The sequence below is a fragment of the Myotis myotis genome, unplaced genomic scaffold, assembly GCF_014108235.1.
Source record: "Myotis myotis isolate mMyoMyo1 unplaced genomic scaffold, mMyoMyo1.p scaffold_m19_p_13, whole genome shotgun sequence".
Lineage (NCBI taxonomy): Eukaryota > Metazoa > Chordata > Mammalia > Chiroptera > Vespertilionidae > Myotis > Myotis myotis.
This window is the reverse complement of record NW_023416317.1, coordinates 55607184-55627510: the sequence shown is the minus strand read 5'-3', so window position 1 is coordinate 55627510 and position 20327 is coordinate 55607184. Positions and strand designations below refer to the sequence as shown.

The following is a 20327-nucleotide window of genomic DNA, read 5'->3' as shown; positions in this document are numbered from 1 at the left end:
CGCAACACAACCCCTCGGCAGCTTCCCTCCCAGTAGCCGTGGGCCTGCCAGGAGCATTTATTGAGTGCCTGCTGTATGCCAGGGGCCTCGGCCCCTCTGCAGAGCGAGACAGGCTGGGGCATCCCAGGCAGAGGGCACGGCGGAGGCGGGGCTGGGTGTGCCGGCTGCCCCCCCACTGCCCCCCCCCCCCTTACTCGGCCGTGGTGGGGCCCCGGCAGAAGTTTCGGTTGTAGAAGTGGTGGTTGTCCCTGGTCAGGGCCACGCCCAGCTGGGCCCAGAAGCTGCTCTGGCCGCTGGGCTGTTGGGGCCAGAGGAGGACGCTCCGGCGGCAGAGGCGCTGGCGGAGCCGCACGTAGCGGGAGCGGTGGGCGTCGGGGCTCAGGATGGCCAGCACCACCACGTCCTTGCGGTCCTCCAGCAGGCGCTGCTGGGCCAGCAGGAAGCTGGCGCGCAGGAGGCCGCTGACGCGGTCCGTGTGGGCCAGCACGAACAGCGTCTTGCGGCTGCTGTAGACCGAGGCCCACAGGTTCTCGAAGAGCGTCTTGCCGGGCAGCCAGTCCCGCTCCTCCAGGCACAGGCGCAGCGCCCGGCGCCCGCGGCGCTCCTCCAGCCGCACCCGCAGCTCGTTGTACACCCAGTCGGCCACGGCGGCGTGCGTCTTGTCGAAGACCACGAAGGCGTCGTAGGACAGGGCATCCGCGCCCCGCCGGTGCCCGCGCCGGGGCAGCCAGGCCAAGCCCAGGTGGAAGCAGTACCAGAGGTCCCAGCCGCACAGGTGCTGCAGCAGCGGCACGGCCACGCCCAGCGCCACCGCCAGCAGCGAGAGGCCGAAGCAGTCCCAGGACAGGGCCTCGTCCAGGCAGAGGCGCAGGTCCTGGGCGAAGATGCTGCGGCCCTGCAGCTGGCCCGGGCTGCCGCACTTGACCTGGCTGGCCAGCCCGGGCACGGCCGCCTGCACCTGCAGCAGGAATTCCACAAAGGCCGCCCCGCAGGCGCAGTGCAGGGGGTTGGCGCTCACATCCAGGACCGTCAGGGCGGCCGCCACCCGGGCGCCGAACCACGAGGGGTCCAGCGTCCGGAGGGCGTTGTGGCTGAGGTTGAGCTCTTGCAGCTGCGTGGCCGGAGCGAAGAAGCCGAGGGCCACGAAGTTGATGCGGTTGCGGCTGACGTCCAGCCTCCGGAGCCTGCTGTCCGCGGGGAGGCTGCCGTTGGTCAGGGCCTTCAGCTGGTTCCCCGCCAGGTCCAGGCTCTCCAGCTGGGGCAGGAGGGTCAGGCTGCTCCAGTTGAAGAAGGCCAAGTAGTTGTCCTGGAGCCGCAGCCGCTGCAGGCTCCGGGGGAGGTAGCCCAGGTTGTGAGGCAGGACGGCGTGCAGGTGGTTCCGGGACAGGTCCAGGCTGGCCAGCTGGCTCAGGCCCTGGAAGAAGCGGAGGTAGAGGTCTCCCTCGTTCCACATGCGGTTCAGGGCGTTGCCGCTGAAGTCCAGGGCCCTGAGCGAGGCGCTGCGCAGCTCCGGGGACACCCGGCTGTGGATGGCGTTGTGCGCCAGGCTGAGGTAGCGCAGGCCGGGCAGCTGGGCCACGAAGCTGAAGTTGTGGCCCATGCCCTGCATGCTGAAGGCCTGGCTGTTGTAGCTGAGGTCCAGGGCCCGCAGGCAGGGCAGCTCCGTGAACGAGCGGCCGTGGTACAGGTCCAGCTTGTTGTAGGACAGGTCCAGCACCTGCAGGCTGGTCAGCAGCACGAACTGGGAGCCGTTGACCTGCGAGATGCTGTTGTAGCTCAGACGTAGGCACTGGAGGCGCGACAGCCCGGCGAACATCTCCGGCTCGATCGTCACCAGGTTGTTCCGCGACAGGTCCAAGGTGAAGCTGAGGTTCTTGCAGTTCGGCATGAAGTTCTCCGAGCTGGGGGTGTCCCTGGGATCCGGCGCGAGGTGCCCCGAGGGCCGCCGGTTCGCCGCCCCAGCATCCGCCTCCCACGTGGGGGCGTTCAGCCCCAGAGGCCCGCTGATGCGGTTGTTGGACAGATCCACCTGGCACAGGCTGGGGTAGGCCTGGAAGATGCTGAGCTGGGCCCGGTTGATGAAGTTCATCTGGAGCTTGAGGGTCTGCAGCACGGGCAGGCGGGCCAGCGGCCAGAGCGTGCGCTCGCTGAGCTCGCGGAAGAAGATGCCGGTCATGTCCAGCACCTCCAGGGCGCGCAGCCGCCCGAAGGAGGGCGCCAGGGTCATGTGGGCGTAGGACACCCCCTTGTGGTAGTTGAAGGACAGGTTGAGTTTGCGCAGCTTCCTTAGGCCCTGGAAGGCCGTGGTGTTCTGGATGCAGTCGTACAGGAAGTTCTCGCTCAGGTCCAGCACGGAGAGGTTGCCCAGGCCCCGGAACCAGCGGGTGTCCAGGCTGGAGAGAGAGCTGTCGCTCAGCACCAGGCCTTCCAGGTGGCTCAGGTTGCTGAAGGTGTCGGGGTGCAGCTTGGGGAAGCCCGGGGGGCACTCCACGCAGGGGTTGCGGGCGTGGTCGCACCGGCGGCAGTTTCCGCCCACGTCCAGCACGCGCAGGGCGGTGAAGTTGGCCAGGTCCGCAGGCCCCAGGGAGACGATGCGGTTGTAGGACAGCAGCAGGGTGTGCAGGCCGGGGGGCAGGCCGCGGGGCACTGCCGTGAGGTTGTTGTACTTGAGCGACAGGTGGGTGAGGTTGTGCAGGCCGAGGAGGGCGCCGGGGGCCACCCGCACGGCCCGGCCGCAGGGGTTCTGGTAGTAGCAGTTGCCGTCCATGTACAGGTGTGTCAGGGCGTGCAGGCCCCTGAAGCTGGCGGCGTCAATGGCCAGGATGTTGGTGCGGCTCAGGGACAGGGTCCGGAGGGCGGGGGGCAGGGCGGGCACGGTGGTGATGTTGTTGTAGCTCAGGTTCAGCTCCTCCAGGGTGGGCACGGCCAGGAAGGTGTGGGGCTCGATGGTCATGTGGCAGGCCCAGTGCATGATGCTGAGGCTGCTGGGCGGGCAGTTCCACTTGAGGTTGAGCCTCCGCAGGCCGGGCAGGTGGGCGAAGTCGGAGTTGTGGAGGTGGCGGATGCGGTTGCAGCTCAGGGAGAGCTTCGTGACGTTCCCACGGGGCGAGGACGCCGTGAAGTGGGGCACGGACGTCAGGAAGAGCCACTCGCAGTTGATGTAGTCAGGGGCCTGAAACTCACAGGGCAGGAAGGCGGGCAGGGCGCCCTGGGCCAGGGCCAGGGCCAGCACCTGGGCCTGAACCAGGAGAGACAAGGGCAGCGGGGCGCCATGGCAGGGGCCCTGTGGGGGGGAGGGAGGGGCAGGCGGCGTGAGTACCAGCCCAGCTTCACCTCCCCACCCAGGTCACCGAGTCCCCCCCCAGGCCTCCCCAGGGAGGCTCCTGCCTCTCTGCCCACCCCCCTCCCACCTCCAAGGCTCATGGGGAACCTGGACTTGGGTCGGGGACTCAGCCGTTGACGCAGAACTGCTTCTGAGACCCGGAACCCAGGCTCATGGTCTAGACTTTCACTCATAACCAAACCCCAGCTGCACCAGAGCCAGGCAGGTGCCTGCAGGCCCCAGGCTCCCCCTACTCTCCCTCCGTCCTCAGCCCATTTTTCTTCTCTCCTGAGCCCCCTCCACCCTCCGCCTGCTGCTCCCCAACCCCTCCCTCTCCCTTTGGCCAAGACCCAGGCAGGAATGAGGGTCTCTCACTGGGGTCCAGGCCGGGGACCGTCCAGGGCCTGGGCTCTGGTGGGCACTGCCCAGCCCTTTCCCCAGTGCCCAGGAGCCCTGGACCTTCTGCAGGTCAGAGCCAGGCCTGGGCGCCCAGCTTGGCCTTAGTCCCTGGGCCACAGCGAGCGAGCCCTCGGCCTCAGCCTCCTCCTCCATGCAATGGGTTGGGGCCTCCTGCTCAGAGACGGGCTCTGCTCTGATGTCCTCAGGGCCCAGGGAGTGCTCCGGGGCCATGTGGGTGACAGCGCGTCCCCTACTGTCTGTAGCTGCCAAGCCCACCTCTCTCCCCACCCGGCCCCCCGGCCCTGGTCCCCGCTATCCCCTCCCCGGGGGTCGGGGGGAGAGGGCGGCGGTCCTACCATGACAAGGAGAGGGGGCTTGTCCAGAGGGTCTCTCTTAGCCAGTCCCTTCCCGCTGACTGCTGCCAGCAGAGGAAGTGAGAATTTCACAACCTCGTAGCCCCCTCCCTGCCATGGCTGGGGGGCCGTGCAATGAGTCAGGCCATTTGCATAGTCAGATGGCAGACAGGAGGCCCGCTCCTTCCTCTTTCACTCCCCTCCTCGCCCCCCACCCCCTGCCCCGTCCCGACAAGGCCACCCGTCCGTCCTGGGCCTCACACCTGTCTCCTGGGGGTCCTGGGAGACACAGGGCCCAAGCCCAGGCGATGCTCACCGAGGAACGGGCATTGGGGGCAGTGCCAGACCCCGCGGGCATGCCGACACCATGCCAGGCCTCCCCTCTCACCCTCGCGCCCCACAGGCGGCACGCAGGCAGCGTCTCCTCCCTGCACCTGCCCTTCCTGGCCCGGTGGCCCCGCCCCAGAGCTCTTCGGGGCCTGGGGATGGGGAGCTGAGCCTCCCCCGGGCTGCAGCTGCACCCCCAGCCTGCTACTCCCTCTAGGAGCAGGGCCTCCCCGTCTGCATCCCCCACATCCTGGTGCCGTTGAGCACAGCCCCGTGGCTGGGCCTGCCAGACAGCCTGGCTCGGCCTCCCACGTCGGGCCCCAAGCCTCAGGGGGCCCCAGCCCCCCAGCCAGGGCCTTGGGCTCCACTTCAGGTCCGCCAGCACCTGCCCGTCGCCCGCCATCTCTTGCCTAGACCGCCATCAGCCCCTCCTCACGGTGGCCGGCTTCTGTGCTCACACCCACGCCTGTTCCCATGGCCCCAGGTCACAGGAGGCCCCTCCTCGGCTCAGGCCCCTCCAGGACCCGTTCTGGAGCCAAGGCCCACATCATGGCCAAGGCCCCGTCGGACCTGCCTCCCTGACCAGTCCCCACCACCCCGGCCTCCCTGTGCCGGCCTGGCCACACCTGTGACGCTCCCGCCTGTGAACGGCCCGTTCCCTCTGCCCGGACTCTTCTCTCAGACCCTCCGTCGCCTCCATGGGGGGTGGGGGGCCCTCACGTCTCCACTCACAGGTCGGCCTCTCAGCGGGGCCTCCCCTGCCCTTTGGGTAAACCTTCATTCTGGGCCAAGCCCCTTTTCTGGCTGCTTTTCTCTTTTGTAAGTTTTTACCGATTAACGTGCCATTTCCTTGCTTTTGCATCGTCTGTGATATAGTCTGACTGCCCTGCTGGCACGTCGGCTTCTGCCTGCGTCCCAGGGCCCACCCAGTGCCCAGCACACAGTAGGTGCTCTGCTTGTTGAGCCTGTGGCTGCCCAGCCCTCAGCTGGACAGAGGTCCTGAGTGACGATGAGTGAACCCAGAGGGCTTCTGTTGGGGGAGGCAGGGCGGGCCCCTTCTGCAGGATGGACAGCCCTGAGCCCTCGCCTGGACTGTGCCCACAGGAGAAAGGACAGTGCCAGGTCAGTGGCTGAACCCGCCGTCGACCCGGGTCCTCACCCCTGCATCCCCCGCTGAGTCCTCAGCCCCAGGGAACCTCTCCCGGGGCCCCTGGGACCAAAGACCCAGGCCCTCTCCCCTCCCAGCAGCCACCGTCTGCCTTGGGGGCAGAAACCAGGTCCCCGAGGTGGCCGGGGGCTGCCAGGGAAGCCTGTGCGTGCATGCACACACACGACTGGACACAGCAAGATTTCAGACGCCCACACACACCCGCCATAGCCCAGCCCCACCGAGGCTGGGAAGACCAGTGGGCAGAGCTCCCCATGGGGCAGGCCGCGAATGCCCCCAGGGAGCCCCTCGTCCCACTGCCCCACCTGTGAATTTATTCCTCCATAAAGGGGCTGGCAGGCAGAGTTAAGGGTTTGAGAGGCGCGTCCCCTGCGCCACCAGGAAAGGGAAGTGGCTATAATTAGAGCTGTCCTTCCCAAGGCAGAGGAAGCCGGATCATCGGCAGCAGATGCTCCGCCTCTGGCTCTGAAGGGGAGGAAGGGGCCGCTGGAGCAGGTGTGGGAGCGGATTCCCCCCGAGGCCTCCAGGGGAGCCAGCCCTGCCCGCGCCTGGCCTGAGCCCTGGATTCATTCCCCGAGTGAAAGTCCTGTAAGAGTGCATGTGTGTCGTTTAAAGCCAGTAAGCTTGGCCTGCCGGCGTGGCTCAGTGGTTGAGCATCGACCTATGAACCAGGAGGTCAGGGTTCGATTCCTGGTCGGGGCTCATGCCCGAGTTGCAGGCTCAATCCCCAGTAGGGGGCATGCAGGAGGCAGCCGATCCATGATTCTCTCTCATCATGGATGTTTCAATCTCTCTCTCTCTCCCTCTTCCTTCCTCTCTGAAATCAACAAAAATATTTAAAGCCAGTGAGTTTGGGGAACTTAGAGCAGCCATAGGAAACCCGCACACCCGGCCCCATGTCGCAGGGAGGTGCCGTCTCCCACGCTGAGCCCCCGGCCACCGGTGGACCCATCTGAGGCGGTGCCCTCGCACCCACGGACAGCCTCTCCTGACACCTTTCACGTTGGGGAGGGGCCGTTACATGCACAGGGCCCCCCAGTGCCCAGGGCCGGAGGTGCTTCCTTGGGCCAGACTCGGGTGTTGCTTTAAAAATACTTTATTCTTTAAAAAATACAGCATTCAACCATCTCATCCGCCGTGACCCCCTGCCCGACCGCGACGGACCCCACCCCTTGGGGCCAAAGGGTTCCGGGCCGTGCCGGGACCCTGGTCTCAGTTCCCTTGGGGACCAAGTCCATGCCAGGCCCTGGAGACAGCCAAGCAGGGTCCCCGACACTCTGGGCACACAGAGGAGGGGCAGGGAGAGCAAGGGGAAGGGTCACAACACCAGCCCAGTGGCCCTCGGAAGCGGCAAGAGGGGTCAGTCTCCAGCCCTCCTGCCCCAGAGCGACCCTGCCCCGGAGCCCGGATGGGAGGGAGGGCGGCGGTGAGGAGCGGGCGGCGGGCGGCCCCACAGTCCACCGGCCAGCGTGGCTCGGCCCGCCTCTAGCTGTCGTCCCCGTTCTCGCCGGGGCCGCGGATGAGGCGCTTGTGGCCACGCTTGCCGCCCGGGCCCTTGGGCTTGGCGAAGGCCTGCTTGAAGGCGTGCTGCTTGGGGTGCACCTCGTCGTACAGGAAGTCGGCCGTCAGCTCGGCCCCGTCGCCGATCTCAATCTGGGGGGGGCACACAGTGTCACCCCACCGGTGCGGGGCCCAGACTCCCCACCCCCGCTCCTGGGGCACTCCCTTGATCTCTCACACTCCAGCCTGGGGTCTCCTCCCAGACCCCCACCTGGACGGCCACCTCCAGGAACATGGACCCCGGGGCCCACTGCTCTGCACACCCTGGTCACCCCGCCTTCCGGGCCCGGGACAGGAGACACGGAGCCAGGGCTTGGGCCTGTCCCGGCCATCAGTCAGCGGGGCAGCCCTGGACAGGGCCTCAGTCTCCCCAGCCACCCAACAGGCAGCAGTGGCCCTGTCCCTCCACCGTCCCGTCCCTCCCAGGCCCCGGCGGAGGCGGGAGACGGCCTCGGGGTGACACGCAGGCGCCCACCTTCTTGGCTATCTCCAGCCGGAAGTCCTGCTCCACGGAGTCCAGGAGGCGGCTCTTGCAGCTGGAGTAGAGCATGCGCTCCCGGATGCTGCACTTGTAGCCCGGCATCGAGTAGATGAACACTGGGGGCCCGGGGCGAGAGGGGTGAACGGGTGGGCCCCCCGCTGCAGCCCCGCCCCGCCCCTGCCCCGCCCGGGGGCCCCCTGTGCCACTCACCCACAGACTCGAGGGGGTCGCCCTCATGGGTGTGCCTGTAGAGGAAGAAGTGGTAGCGGGCGGCCTCTCGGGGCACCCGCGAGGGCAGCTGGGCCACATCTGTGGGCTCCGTGTGCACCAGCTCGATTGTCTCCCGCTCCAAGTCCAGCTTCTGCCGAGGGCAGGGGGATGCGAGGGCACTGGGTGAGGCGGGGCCCAGGCCCACCTGCCCGGCGAGCTCCCAAGGTGGGAGGGTGGCAGGCAGGCGCTCCCTCTGCCGGGACGTCCCTCCCCGCGGCCCCCGCCATGGAGGTCCCGGCCCTAACTCCCCCGGGAAAGCTCTGCTGGAAGAGGGCCCCCCCCAGGACCATGGACAGGACCAGCCCATCCTCAGATGCCAGCCGCTGGGGTGCCGTGTCTTGAAAAGGAGGAGCCGTTTGGCTCTAGAGGGGGCGGCCTGGACCACAGGGGCCGACGGGCTGCCTGGGGGATGGGGGTGAGGCGGAGTCTGGGACAGGAAGGGGCTGAGAGCCAGGAGTCAGTGGAGCCCCATGTGTACCGTGTGCGGGCGGAGAGAGGGAGGGACTGTCCCAGGCCCCCTGCCCATGAGCAGGGACAGGCAGGGAACAGTGCATCCATGACACACGGCAGCTGCACCCAAATGGGAACAGGTAGGGGCGGCGGTGGGGTGGGCAGGTGTTCCCGCCGGCACACGGGTGAGCTGCGTGGACAGGCTGGGGACCTGGGTGTGCACGCTTGCACATGTGAGCGGGCAGGCGGGGGTCAGGGGTGGGGTGGGGGCTGAGCGTCGCGGGTCCGGGCAGGGAGCGCACCCACCAGCTGGATGTAGTTGATCGTCTTCTGCCGGAGCTGCTGCAGCGCCCGCTGGGCCTCCGGCTGCAGGGGGAAGGCGAGGCCCTGCAGGGTCTGGTGCTTGCTCTCCACGCTGATCTCTGTCTTCACCTGGGGGCAGCGATCAGTGAGCGAGGCCTCACCTGCCGAACCTGACTGCGGCCAGCCGAGCACAGGCCTGGCGTGGCCTGGAGCCCCCCGACCCCAGAGCACCCACCTCGTTGATGCGGATCTGCTGCAGCTCCCTCTCGGCCGAGGTCAGCGGGGCGGGCGCCGCACAGGACGACAGGTGCTTCTGGTACCCGGCCAAGGAGAGGTCGTCCTGCCGCGGACGCAGAGGCGGAAGTGGGCGCCTCGGGCGGGCCGCCAGGAGCCCTTGAGCACCCAGCCCTCCCACTCATGCCCCAGCCTGGTGCCCACTCGCTCTGTGACCTTGATCCGTCCCGTCCTCTGAGGCCTGTGACCCTGGCTTGGAGGGTCCAGCGGGGGCATTACCTTCGCCGTCCCGAAGAGCTCGTCCTTGACGTGGCCGCCCCCGAACTCCTTCTTCACCGTGGCCCGCGTGGCCGCGTAGAGCATCTTCAGCCGCACCTGAGCGGCAGGGGACAAGCGTGAGACCCCTGCAGGCGGGGCTGTCTCTCCAGCAGGCAGGTCACCCCCTGGTGCCCACACACCCGGCAGAGGGCGCAGCGGGGCGGCTCAGAGGCAGTGGGGCGGCTCGGGCAGCAGGGGGAGCCCTTGCCCAGCTCAACCTCTGACTCCCAGAGCCGCGGATATGGCCAGGAGGCTGCAGGCGACCCCAGGGCTGTGTCCCTTCAGCCGCTCTAGAGCAGATCCCGATGTGCACGCCCCCCCCCGCCCCCCACCAGGGATCGGCCTTGTCTCGCTCAGACCCCGTGTCCCCTCCCCCCGATCTCGGGACTGGGCAGGGGCCCCCGGACTCACCGGGGAGTTGTCAGGCGACCAGGCGAGGAAGAGCCACTCGAAGCCCTGGGCGTTCTTGGAGTCCAGGCGGTAGAGCAGGTAGCAGGGCTGCTGGGCGTCCAGGAGCGGCAGCACGGCCCGGTCGTAGTCCTGCTCCCAGCTGCCCACCGGCTCCCGCGACGCACCCAGCGTGAGCTGCTCTGGGGGCAGAGGCCGGGTGAGCCCAGTCCCACCCCCACCCCACCCCGCCTGGACCTCCAGCCTCTGGCCTCCCTCCCCACCTTCCCTGGAGCCCCCAGTCCCTGAAGGGCGAGGCTGTGACGGAAGCACGAGTGAGTGAGCGACCAAGCTGCCCACTAGGGTCTGCTCCCTCCGCACACGCATGGAGACGGCCGAGGTGAAGCCCGCACAGGTCTGGGCACAATCACAGGAAGACACACAGACGCGTGCCCACCGCCACCAACAGTGCAGCCCTCACGGCCACCGGCCACCAGCTCGCTGCTCCATCCGCGCCCCGGCCCCGCACAGCCTCTCAGAACAGATGTGCTCAGGAGGCGGGCTCACAGCTGCAGCCCACGGGGCAAGGGGATAATCACGCCCTGGCCAGGGGTCCTGGCACCTGCTACCAGGCCCCTGATGGGGGCAAGGGCCCCAAATGCCAGGCCCAGCAGCCCAGCCTGCCCTCCCGCAACTCAGAGGGGGCCCGGGTCGGAAGCCAGGGTCGCAGGCTGAGTCGGCCGACAGCACTGCCAGCGCCCTTCACTATGCTGCCCCCATCTCTACGCCGGGGAGTTTCACGTAAGAAGGGGAGTTCCTGTTTCTCTAGAAAACTCAGGAGTGGGCCACACTCAGGTGGAGACGGCAGGGGCTGCCCGTCAGGGGGCCTGGACAGCTGCGCGTGCCCCACCACTGCAGGCGGGACTGGGACGGTACGCGCCCCCCCCCCCCCCCCCCAGTCCTCCAGCTCAGCGTCTGTGGGGACGTCCAGCCTGGGCAGACCCTGCTTTGAGCCAATTCAATGCATGAAAAGCCATCTGGGCACCAAGCCTGTTCAGGGGGGCACCCCTGAAGGGCCCGCTAACGCAGGGCTGGGAGGCCCTGCAGGGTGGGGGGCAGCACACTCCCAGTCCCAGAGTCTTACTCTCATCTCCGGGGACAGCCCCTCAGCACAGACGAGCGGGGAGAGGAGAGGAGCCCTCTGTTCTGGCACCACAAGTGTCATCTACTCCTCTGCCTCCTCAAACCCCGCCCCCTCCGGCCCAGCTCAAACTCTCCCCCGCCCTCCGCATAAGCTCACGTCCCCAGGTCCAGGCCAAGGCCCAGCCAAGCCCAGAACCCACCCACTGGACCTCAGAGTCCTTCTCCCCTCTGCGGGGCATTTTTTGAGGCTTCTCCGTAGGACTCCCCCTGGCCAGCAGCCACGCCGGTCTCGGCCTGCCAGCCACCGATGGACGTGAGTGGCACTGGCCACATGGGGCAGGGCCTGGCCTGGCTTGTTCCCTGCCCCCTGCCCAGCCCATTTCTCCCGGCACAGCCTGTGGGGGGGGGGGGGGGGGGGCGCGGGGCAGGACCCCGGGCCAGGCCTGCCCTGCTACCCCTCAGCTTCAGTTTCCTGCTGTTTAACGGGGTAACGACCACGCCGCCTCCAGCGCTTTCTACAGGTCCCTCACGTTCCCAGCTGGGGAAACTGAGGCCCTGGGCGGGCTGGAAGTCAGTGTCCCCACCTCCCAGGGAAGCAGCGAGTCCAGCGCTCGGCCTCCGTCCCCCTCCCAGGGGGCACTCACCATCCTCAATGACGACTTTGATGAGCCGGACGGAGCCGGCCCGCGCCTTGGCGAAGAATTCCCTCAGCTGCTCGGTGGCTACAAGCACAAGAAACATGGTGGGGATGAGCGGCGGTGGGCAGGGTGGGCAGCGATGGGCAGGGTGGGCGGCGGTGGGCAGGGTGGCAGGGACACGGGCAGGGACACGGGCAGGGACACGGGCAGGGCCTGCTCCGTTCTGCGGGGTCTGGTGGCTGAGCGGGGAGCGGGTTAAATACAGCCCTCCATGTGACCGGGAACCCGAGCTGGCTGGACATAAGCTCCCAAATTTAGCCAGCAGAGGTGGCGGGTGAGTGGCCGCCTGGCTGGAGGCGCTCTGGTGACAGGGCAGCGGGGACGGGACAGCCCATCGGGGAGGGGGCGGGCTCTGGGGCAGGCCAGGCCAGTGGGAGGAAGGCCAGCGCCGAGCTGGACAGGGAGACACTCAGTACTGTCCTAACCACAGACAGAAACACGTGGACAGTTCCCCGGTGACCACTATGCCCACTGACACACACGTGTGTACATGCACACACACGCACATGTTGCATGTAGCAACAAACAGGTACATCCTCAGCCCAGCATGTGAATGTAACACGTCAACACGTGCAGGTGGCAGAGGAGTGTGAATGCTAACACCCCCGTCCACGAGCACACACTCAGCTGGTCTAACACAAATAAACACACGCATTTTAGCCTCACACACACACCCAGCCACCATGCCCGGGGCTCTAACACACACACACACACACACACACACACACACAAATGGCAGACGCAGAGCTTGGCGAAGACACGTTTGCAGGCAAAGGATGTATAAAGGCTACACAGACCCACACAGGCATGCACAGACACAGGGAGGCAACCAGCTCCCACCCACAGGCAGTCTGGAAGGCTTCATGGAGGAGGAGTGACTCTCAGGAACTCCTCAAAGCAGACTCTGTCTTGGTCCTTGGACCAGAGCTGGGAGGTGACAGCCAATGACTGGGACCCGAGTGCAGAGGTGAGGGTCGTGGTTGGAGCTAGGAACCATGGGACATCACAGACCCACTGTGGTTCAGGGAGAAACCCAGGTCCGAGTGGGGAAGGGCCGACGTGGTCTCTGGGTGCACAGGGCCAGCCAGCATGACCTTGAGGCTCTGCAGAGGTCAGGGGAATTCTGCAGGAACACAGCTGGAGGGCTGAGGTCAGAGAGTATTTATAGGGCCCGCAGCTCGGGGGCAAGGGGGGGCCTTTAGGAAACACACTCTGGTCACGTCCTCAGGTGCCCCTCATGCAGGGCGACCTGAGCCTGAGACCGGGCTGGGCACCACCCTCAAGGCCACTGGGTGGACAGGTCCCAGCTGAGCCCGCGGGTCCTTGGTGCTCAGGGCAGCACGACACGAAGACAGCCCCACAGGACCAGGCAGAGCGACCCACCTGCAGAGCCCGAGCAGGTCCCTGATGAAGACCTGGCCTCTGGGGTGCCACCTTTCCCGTCGCTGTATGTGACCCCTGACCTCACTGCACCTCAAACTCTTCCATAATGTGGGGCTCAGCCTCCCCCACGCGGAGCCCGTGGTGAGGAGTAAGCGGGAGAAAGTGCTCCGTGAGGGGCCCCCACTAGTAACACACCCACTGTCTAACTAATGGCCGCCGGGCGCCGTGCGGTGCGAGGGAAGGCCACCACGCAGCTCTCCCAAAGGGGGCGGACACGTCCCTTCCAGTGTTACCAGGGCAGTGACACCCCAGAAGGGGAAGAGACAACCCCCCAGCCTCTTCAGCCACCATCAATAATCCAGAGGCCGGGCCTGGGACACCTGAGCCTCTCATCAAAGATTCATGCCCCCGGCCCTACCCCTGCCTTGCCCACCCCCCACCTGGGAGCCTCCGGTTACAGGTCCCTCCCCTGCCCTGCTCTGAGGTCAGCAGATTCACACCTATGGCCAGGGCAGGGCCAACTTTCTTCCCACCTCCCCGGGCAGGGCCGGCAATGAGGGGTGGGCTGCTCACAGGCAGGAGGAAATGAGAGAGTGAGGTGGGGCCCCGACCACAGGACTGTCAGCCTGGAGCTCAGAGGAGGAACCCTCGCTTCCGATTCCCGCCCCCCCTCCCTCCGTTGGGGCAGCAGCAATGACCAGGCAAAGGGGAAGGAAGGGACAGCGGGCAACTGTTCTCTCCTGTGGGGCTGAGTCACCAGCAGGCTGGACAACGCCTCCCCAGGAGAGGCTGGCCCACCTGGGGGGTGGCTGGCCCTGACCCCGGCCCGGGCCTGCTGTCCTGTGGGACGGGGCCAGGGAAACCCTCAGGGCTGTCTGGCCAGCAAGTGGCCACAACCACAAGCCGAGATCCAGGCAGGCGGTCAGGCTGGTCGATGGTGGCCCTGGGGAGGGTGGGGGGGGGAATCCTAGTGCAGTGGGAAGAGTGGCTGATGGCCAAACCACAGGCTCTCTGGGCAGGCAGTCTGCACCTTCTGCACAGGCCAGGCAGCTGCCTGGGCCAGTGGAGGGGGACACTGAGGCCCAGGTAGGGTCAGGACACCTGGCTCCTGGCCACGGCCTCTCTCTCAGCCTGTCCAAGGAGGAACGGGGGTCCTTGGAGGAAGGGAGTGATGCTGGTCTGGAGGAGCTTGGGCTTGGGGGGAGCTGGCCTGGAGTCTCCAGGGCCAAGACCTCCCCCCCCCAAACCCCATACTTGGACCCTCTTCTATGTTCCCAACCTGGAACTGGAACCATCCAAGCCTGGCCCCGGCAGACTCAGATCAGAGTGGAAAATGGAGGGGACCTGAGGTCAAGGTCAGACCGGCCACTCTCCCATCCCACTCTGAGGGCCCTGTCCCGGGGTCCCCAGCCTAGCTCGCAGGAGTGTGGGAGGAGCCAGAGGTCAGGACCCCCTCCTCAGACAGACACAAACCCATACAAGCCATACACAGATACACCCGGTACATGCATCCATGGTAACAAATGCACACCGAGATGCACCCAGATTGTGCATACAGACACCCACAGACGTGTGCACAGTCATGAAACACTGATGTCTACAGATGGTCCCATGTTACTGTGTCCATTCAACTAGCCACTAGTGTATGTGCACCCCGGTGGGCGCACACGGGGCTGCACACACAAGGCAAGTGAACATGCGTGCACCCTCCCCCAGATGTGCGCATCCGGGTGCACCCACCCCCAGAGAGGCACACAGACCCATAGATGGGCACACACAGGCACATCCACGCCCCGTGGGCACACACAACACGGAAACTTCCGCCCCAGCTGGGTACCTATATGCACACCCACTCCCAATTCTGCACAGTGAGTCCCCCTCCCCCAGATGTGCCACCCCAGGCGATGCGCGGCTGCAAAAGAGAACAGGAAGCTTCCCCGCGCTGGTGCCCGGGAGGAGACGGGAGCCGGACCCGGGGAGGGGGCGCAGCGGCGGGTGGAGACCCTCTGCCCCCGGCCCGCCCGCCATCCGCCCTCACCGTGGATGCCCGTCTGGTGCGCCATGGCTGCGTGCCCTGCTCCGCCCGCGCCCTCGGAGCCCTCGGATCGGCCCTGGCTCCGCTCCGCTGGCTCGGACCCGGAGGAGGAGGAGGAGGAGGATGTGGCGGGGGCCGCCCAGCTCGCGCTGCTTCCCGGGCGGTGTCGCAGGACCCGCCCCCAGCAAGCCCCGCCCCCAGGGCGCGGCCGAGAGGGGGCGGGGACTAGAGCCGCGCGTGCGCGCAGGCCACTCCTTGTTCCGGGTGGGCGTCGGGCGCGGAGCCGGCGGGCGTGTCCGCGCGCATGCGTGATCCAGCCTCCGTGGGCGGCGGGGAAGGGTCCTGCTCCGTGCGTGTGTGCGCGTGCGCGAGCTTATCCCCCCCCCCCCCCCCCCCCCCCCCCCCCGCCTCCGGAACAGCTGGGTTTGCAAGCGGGGCGGCGTCCGCAGTTGTGGCCGGGAAAGGGGTCCGCATGTGGATGGGCGTGCGTGTGTTTGCGCGGCATCCCTGGCCCGGAGACCTTGCCTGAGCGCCTCCTGCGGGGACTGGGCACCAACAGGCAGCCAGCATGTGAGGGGCCGCTAGGAAGAAGCGACACCTGGAGGTCCCCCTGTCAGAGCGGGCTGTTCTCCTCCGGGGGACCTGCAGGTGCAAAGGCCCAGGGGTTGGGGGAGGATAGAGCTTGGTGAGCCTGAGACACTGCCAGCTCCTAACGAACTGGTCAGCGTCCGTCCAGCAGCCTGGCCTTGTCTGACACCAGCCCCTGGGATGAGTCTAGGACTACATCATGGGTCCAGTCAGAGCCCATGGTAGGTGCTCAGTGAGGGTGGCTGGGCTGCAGCGAGGAACCAGCTTTTTGCTTTTGCTTAACTGTGACCATATTTTGTGTTTCGGGCACGTGTGGCCGAGTCCCCAATACAGGGGGATGTCGGCTCTTCTTATCTCCGTTCTGACAGTCCAGATGGTACAGTGTCTCCCTCCCTCCCCCTCCTGCAAAGAAGCACAGTGTCCAGCAGACATTTTTCCTTTTTCTCAATAAAATACAATCCTAATAAAAATATAAACAAATTGCCCAGCTGGCGTGGCTCCGTGGTTGAGCATGGACCTATGAACCAGGAGGTCACGGTTTTATTCCCAGTCAGGGCACATGCCCGGATTGCAGGCTCGATCGCCAGGCTGGGGTGTGCAGGAGGCAGCCGATCCATGATTCTCTCTCACCATTGATGTTTCTATCTCTCTCTCCCTCTCCCTTCCTCTCTGAAATCAATAAAAATTTATTAAAATACAAATTGTGGCATATATGCACCATGGGATTGACACAAAGATTCTTTCCTCTTGCTGAATCCTCTCAACCAGGAGAGGCGATGCCCCACCTGAACGGGGCAGAGCCCGGAGCTGGACCCATGTTCTCTGCACTTAATATCACAGCCCTTGAGCTTCCAGGGATGACATGAGTTCCAGGCGCAAAAGGAAAGTATTCGCTCACCACACTAACAAGTCCGGGAGTCAATGCGTCAGGCGTGGCCGCATCTGGCTGTCCACGGTGACTGCTCCTCCCTCGGCTCCCTCCCCGGGGTGGGCTTGGCTCTCAGGAAAGCCCCTCCCCCGGGGCAGCCCCTGGAAACCCCACACCAGGAACATCAGCAGTGACCAAAGCAGTTTTCCTTTCTTTCTCTCTCCAGTCGTTTTTTTTAGAAAAAGGCCCAGGACTGAGTCTCCTTTGGCAGCGCAGGGCCCATCGCTAGAGACCACTGTTTTGGGAGGAGATGAGGGCTCTGCCCCATCATGTGCCCCCCCGGCCCCCAACCTGGGGAGGGAGAGTGGACCTGGGTGGCGTGAGGTGAAGATTAAGGCCCTCTTCCCAGAACAAGGGTGACAGAGTGAAAGATAGACACCCAGACATGTCCTCTGTATCATCCAAGAAAAAACAAATAGCACTCCCCCCACCGCCCACGATGCTTGCTGTCATAGCTCCTACCACATCTGCGGTCAACATTTATCTCTGGGAAGGCAGCCTCGTCCCTGTGACCCCAGTGCCCAGCAGGGCGCCTGGCAGTGGCTGAACACCAAGCCTGCAGCGAGGAATCAGCATGTGGTTTAGGCATGTTAGCGGGGAGAGTAAGCGACCTGATGATGCTCAGTACCTGCCCGCTCAGGAGGGGGTCGAGGAGCCCCCCTCTCACCCCTCACAGCCGCCCGGACGCAGGACCCTGACCCACCCGTGGGAGGAAGGCCCCCTGGCTGCCCAACTGCAGAACCGGGAGTGGAGTTCCCTTTCACTGAGTCCCGGAGGCCCACCCAGTGGCATCTGGAACAAGTTCCCAGGGGCTGCTGCTGCTCTGCAACCACCTGCATTTTTTTCTTTTTTATTCATTGATTTGAGAGAGAGAGGGAGAGAGAGAGGGAGCAATTGTCGTCCCACTACCTTATGCGTTCATCGGTTGATTCTTGTATGTGCCTTGGCCGGGGATCAAACCCACAACCTTGGTGTACAGGATGCTGCTCAGCCAGGGTGGGAGCCACATTTTGAGGAGCTTTCCTGCCTTCGAGGATGGTTTTCCGAGAGTATCCAAAGTTGGCGGGCAGCTGCTGAGCACCAGGGGGTACGAGGGGGAAAGGGGGTCAGGGGGGTCCTAGGACTGGCTTAGACCAGCCTGATGTGCGAATTTGCTGAAAGCACCCTTGGAAGTCAGCCTCAAGACGCAGTAACCTCCCGGGAACGTGGCTCTCAAACTTGGGTCCTCCGGCCACCACCTCCCAACCCCGGGTGGCGAGACTGACTCGGGCCATCCGGAAACTGCTCAGCAACACGCAGGGGGTTGTTTTTAAAAAAGAGATGCAGGAGGGTTGTGACAGGGGATTGGCCGCACCTGATTGCAGGGCTGAGACGTCCCCATGAGACGGGCCAGGGAGCCAAGACAGGCAGAACAGGGAAACAGACAGCCGGCGGGACAGACTGGCCGAGCATTTGACAGCAGGTACAGGTCACCTCCCTAGTGATCACATCAAGGCCTCAGCTGTATTTCAGCTCCAGGCCCAGAAAAGCAGCAAAACCCAGTGGGCGAAGCCAAGACCAGCTGCAATGACGAACAGCCCTGCCCTGGCGCTGACCAATCAGTGAGGACCTCGACCCTGAAAGGGCACAGCAGGAAGCGGACGAGTATTCTGCTGAGACCTCCCCTACGATCCAATCCGCCTGCAGGAGAGACGGAGCTCTCGGAGCTCGACACAAAGGACCAGGCGGGCACTTCCTCTGGAACAGCCCCGCCACTCCCTCTCCCCCCTTGCTCTCCCGCAGGCCAGGCGAGCATCTCCTGAACCCTAACGGACCTTGCGACCTGGGGACCACTGGGCAGCGGCAGCTCGTCCCAGGCTCACTCCCTGACCCCGTCTGGCAGAGAGCTAGGGCGGCCCCGCCTGGCTCTCCGGCTGCTTCTCCATGCTAGGCCCTTCCTGTTCACGGTCCCTTGTCGTCACCTGGACTCGCGTTGTGACATCTTTCCTGCAGGAAGTCAAGAACCCACACACCACCTGCTGGCCTGAGGCAGACCCGCCAGGGGCCAGGTCCCCTTTCCGGTCACACCTCGACCAGCTGCCCGTTAGCAGGAAGCTCAGGGAAGTGCTGAGGTGGTTCCAGTCCAAGGCCAGAGGCCGAGAACCGTGCCCCAGGGTAGGAGCAGAGCTGCCCTCCCCTGCGTCCCTGTTCCACCCAGGCCCTCAGCGACGGGTGGTGCCTGCACCGGTGAGGGCCTCTTATTGACTCAGCCCGGTGGCAGGGAGGACCTGGGGGCCAACCATGCTTCCTGAGGGGGAGCCCACAGGGACTGCGCTTGGCCAGCATCTCGGATGGGACGGGAGATTTGTTTTTTTGGGGGGAAAAATAGCTTTTTATTGATTTCAGAGAGGAAGGGAGAGGGAGAGAGAGACACATCAATGATGAGAGAGCATCATTGATCGACTCCCTCCTGCAGGCCCCCTATTGGGGATCGAACAGTAACCCAGGCATGTGCCCTGACCAGGAATTGAACCCGTGACCTCCAGGTTCATAGGTCGATGCTCAACCACGGAGCCAGGCCGGCCGGGCAGGACAGGAGATTCTTACGCAATTTTGAGAACCACTGGCCCAAGGACCACGGGTTGTACCACAGGCAATGAGGTCGGTACCACGTGTTCTGTGAGCTCTCTCAGAACCCAGCCTCCGCCACAGAGGCAGCTGATCTGCGGGGGAGGGAGGGAGAAGGGGAGGGGGCTGCTGAGAGACCCACCCCCGGCACACCAGGCCTTGCTCCCGTCCCAGGAACCCCTCTGAGGTGGTATAATTAGCCCCGTCTGACAGGTGAGGAGACTGAGACGCAGAGGTTTACTAACTCGCCCAGCTCAGAAGGAGCAGCGTCCAGATCCAGACCCACAGCGTGGACTCCAAGTACTGTTGCCTGCCTCGGCCCGCCAGCTCGGCTCACGGGAACTGCAGGCGGGGACCCGGGGCTGCCAGGGGCTGGAGGAAGGAGAGCCGAAGCTGAGCAGTGCCCCCGGGCGCCCAGAGACCCCTCCAGGCTTTACCCACCATGCGGCATCGCCCCCAGCACTGCAGGCGGACAGAAGCGTCCCGGGGGGAAGTTCCACCACCCACGTCAAGCATGTGAAACTCCTGGCCGCCGGCTGTGACTTGGACATGCTTGACCCACGTGAACACTGCGCAAGGCCCTGGACTCACTCTCTGGAGAACGGGAAACCCAAGACAGGCACCGTGAGTCCTAACCGAGGTGACTATGGAAGAGCGTGGCTCCGTGGGTGAGCACTGACCTACGAGCCAGGAGGTCCGAGTTCCATTTCCCATCAGGGCCCAGGCCCGGGTCGTGGGCTTGATCCTCAGTAGAGGGCGTGCAGGAGGCAGCTGCTCAGTGATTCGCTCTCGTCATTGATGTTTTTCTCTCTCCCTCCCTCTCCCTTCCTCCCTGAAATCAATAAAAATATATTTTGAAAAAAGATTTAAAAATGTGAGAGCGTGATCGTTGGGGAAGACCCGACAGACACCCAGTGCCATCCCTGTCATCGTCTGCTGGCGCACGAGATCCCACAGGGCCACGCCGTCACGTCTGCACGCCGCGTGGAAACACGCGGCCCTGCTCTTTCTGGGCCACTGTTGTTAGAATTTGTCTTTTTTTTTAAAAAAGGCACCGTAAGAGAAAGTGAGGCGACAGTGGCCTCTGGTGGACGTGAGCGGTATGTACAGCAGCTACGGAACCTGCTTGCAGGGCCCAAGGGCACGAGGAAAAGTATGCGTTTGTGCTCTTACCTAAAATGACCCCTGACCTGTGACCTGCCATTTCCCCCCCACACCCCCTGTCCCTTTATCAGAGGGCAGGCCTCTCACCAACCCAGAATCCCTCTAATCGGGCACGCGAGCACCCGCGAGGCACCCAAGGGTGGATGTGAAACATTTTCCACGGGACAAGCTGCAAACGATGCCCTCAGCCCCAGGGAGGCGGACCCCAT

At 65.1% G+C, this 20327-nt stretch overlaps 1 protein-coding gene across 3 annotated transcripts; it reads right to left on the bottom strand.

Annotated features, from left to right (window-relative positions):
- Nucleotides 1-13: 13 nt before the first annotated feature.
- On the bottom strand, nucleotides 14-15057 carry LOC118668416 (twinfilin-2). 3 transcript variants are annotated; one of them, XM_036333381.1, is made up of 9 exons: nucleotides 14835-15057; nucleotides 11360-11437; nucleotides 9597-9775; nucleotides 9147-9242; nucleotides 8869-8973; nucleotides 8637-8762; nucleotides 7821-7971; nucleotides 7605-7726; nucleotides 14-3283 (listed from the first exon to the last, which is right to left on the bottom strand). In XM_036333381.1, the coding sequence occupies exons 1-9, from the start codon at nucleotides 14857-14859 to the stop codon at nucleotides 191-193; spliced, it is 3975 nt and encodes a 1324-aa protein (XP_036189274.1). In that variant the 5' UTR covers nucleotides 14860-15057; the 3' UTR covers nucleotides 14-190. The 3 variants fall into 3 exon arrangements, with proteins under 3 accessions (XP_036189274.1, XP_036189272.1, XP_036189273.1); XM_036333380.1 differs by lacking the exon at nucleotides 14-3283 and adding an exon at nucleotides 6650-7222 and having other exon boundaries at nucleotides 14835-14993; XM_036333379.1 differs by lacking the exons at nucleotides 7605-7726; nucleotides 7821-7971; nucleotides 8637-8762; ... (3 more) ...; nucleotides 11360-11437; nucleotides 14835-15057 and adding an exon at nucleotides 4078-4248.
- Nucleotides 15058-20327: the final 5270 nt, after the last annotated feature.